At 41.0% G+C, this 1,399-nt stretch overlaps 1 protein-coding gene across 1 annotated transcript; it reads right to left on the bottom strand.

Annotated features, from left to right (window-relative positions):
- Positions 1 to 695: 695 nt before the first annotated feature.
- SARC_16202 (hypothetical protein) lies at positions 696 to 1,240 on the bottom strand (the record flags this gene model as incomplete). Its single annotated transcript, XM_014289687.1, has 2 exons — positions 696 to 833; positions 1,107 to 1,240. Coding segments are annotated over 2 exons (272 nt in total), but the record flags the coding sequence as incomplete, so codon positions are not given.
- Between the last annotated feature and the right edge of the window lie 159 nt (positions 1,241 to 1,399).

Genomic DNA, 1,399 nt, shown 5'->3' with positions numbered 1-1,399 from the left:
CATATGTATACAGTAATAAATACAAATATACATGGGAGCGACGTCATAGTGGAGTGTTAATAACATATCCAATTTGATAGCGAATTCAAGTGCACAAGATATACTTGGACCTTCCCAGACAAGAACAGGTGCACAAGTATGCAGTGAATTCGGACACTACAAATGTACATGACAGGCGTAGGATATACAGTCAGAATAGTGGCGAAAATTCAAGTGACGATTTATACTACAAGGGCAAGCGACATGTGTTATAGATTAAAACCCAAGACCGAAGCCTGGAACAGAGGTGTGAAACTACAACCCAAACTGGAGCTGATTCAAAGGGGCGCTATTTTATGACGAATCAGGCATCCTGACTCGAAAAATTGTACTCCTGAACTCAATATGATTAACAACACACTTAATCTTAAACCCAAACCCCACACATAAGATAAAAAAGTAAATCCACATAATGAGAGCGTTTCGAGAGGGCTTATGAAATACTGAAGGGCTATCCGAGTTCAAACCTGAATCTCTAAAGACAGGTGCTCTGGCTAATGTTGATTCCAACAGAAGCATTTCTGTCATTAATATGTATACGCCATACTTGTGATTGCCTAAAAGCGATCCCGTCCCACTCTACCCAAACCATATCAAACCGAAAACTATACTTTCAAGCACAAATAATATGTGTACTCGCAAGCACAGATACATACATGTTCCAGGATTTTCTGCAAATGCACCAGTGCCTCGTCGGGTGTGAGTTTCAACTCGGTGATCAGTCGGTCCACTTTGTTCAGAATTAGGACAGGCCTGATGTTTTCTTCATACGCTTGTCTCAGCACAGCATGGGTCTGCGGTACACATTCCCATACAAAATTAGGACAGGTATAGACGATAAATTTAACAATAGAAAGAATTACATTCATACTCTGACAAGGTATAGAGCAACGGATAGCGACCGCCGCTGTCTAGAAAAGGCATCTTTGAAGTGCACAAATGGTCCTTCCCTCAAATAATACTTAAATTGGCCTAATAAAACATGCATTCTATACAGAGCCACCTACATTAGCCTATACTGTACACAAAGCTGTTATCATAATAGAACATGTTGCCCATCCGCATACCTGGGCACATACGCCTTCACTGACATCCACAATTACCAGCGCCCCATCACACAATCGAACAGCCGTAGACACTTCACTGCTGAAATCCACATGCCCAGGCGAATCGATAAGGTTGATGAGGTAAGGCTTCTCATCTGTGCATTGAAATGGTCTGTGTTTAGAACAATACGTCTATTGAAACAGTATAAAAAAAATAGAGCATAAACTTGCGCATATGTGAGAACTTACGTGACCCATGCGCGAATCTGGGCAGACGATGCAAGTACTTCGAAATATGTATACATATACATTTA

The sequence above is a fragment of the Sphaeroforma arctica genome (assembly GCF_001186125.1).
Source record: "Sphaeroforma arctica JP610 unplaced genomic scaffold supercont1.7569, whole genome shotgun sequence".
Taxonomy (NCBI): Eukaryota; class Ichthyosporea; order Ichthyophonida; genus Sphaeroforma; species Sphaeroforma arctica.
The sequence above is the reverse complement of the archived record's forward strand: the minus strand, read 5'-3'. Positions and strand labels throughout refer to the sequence as shown.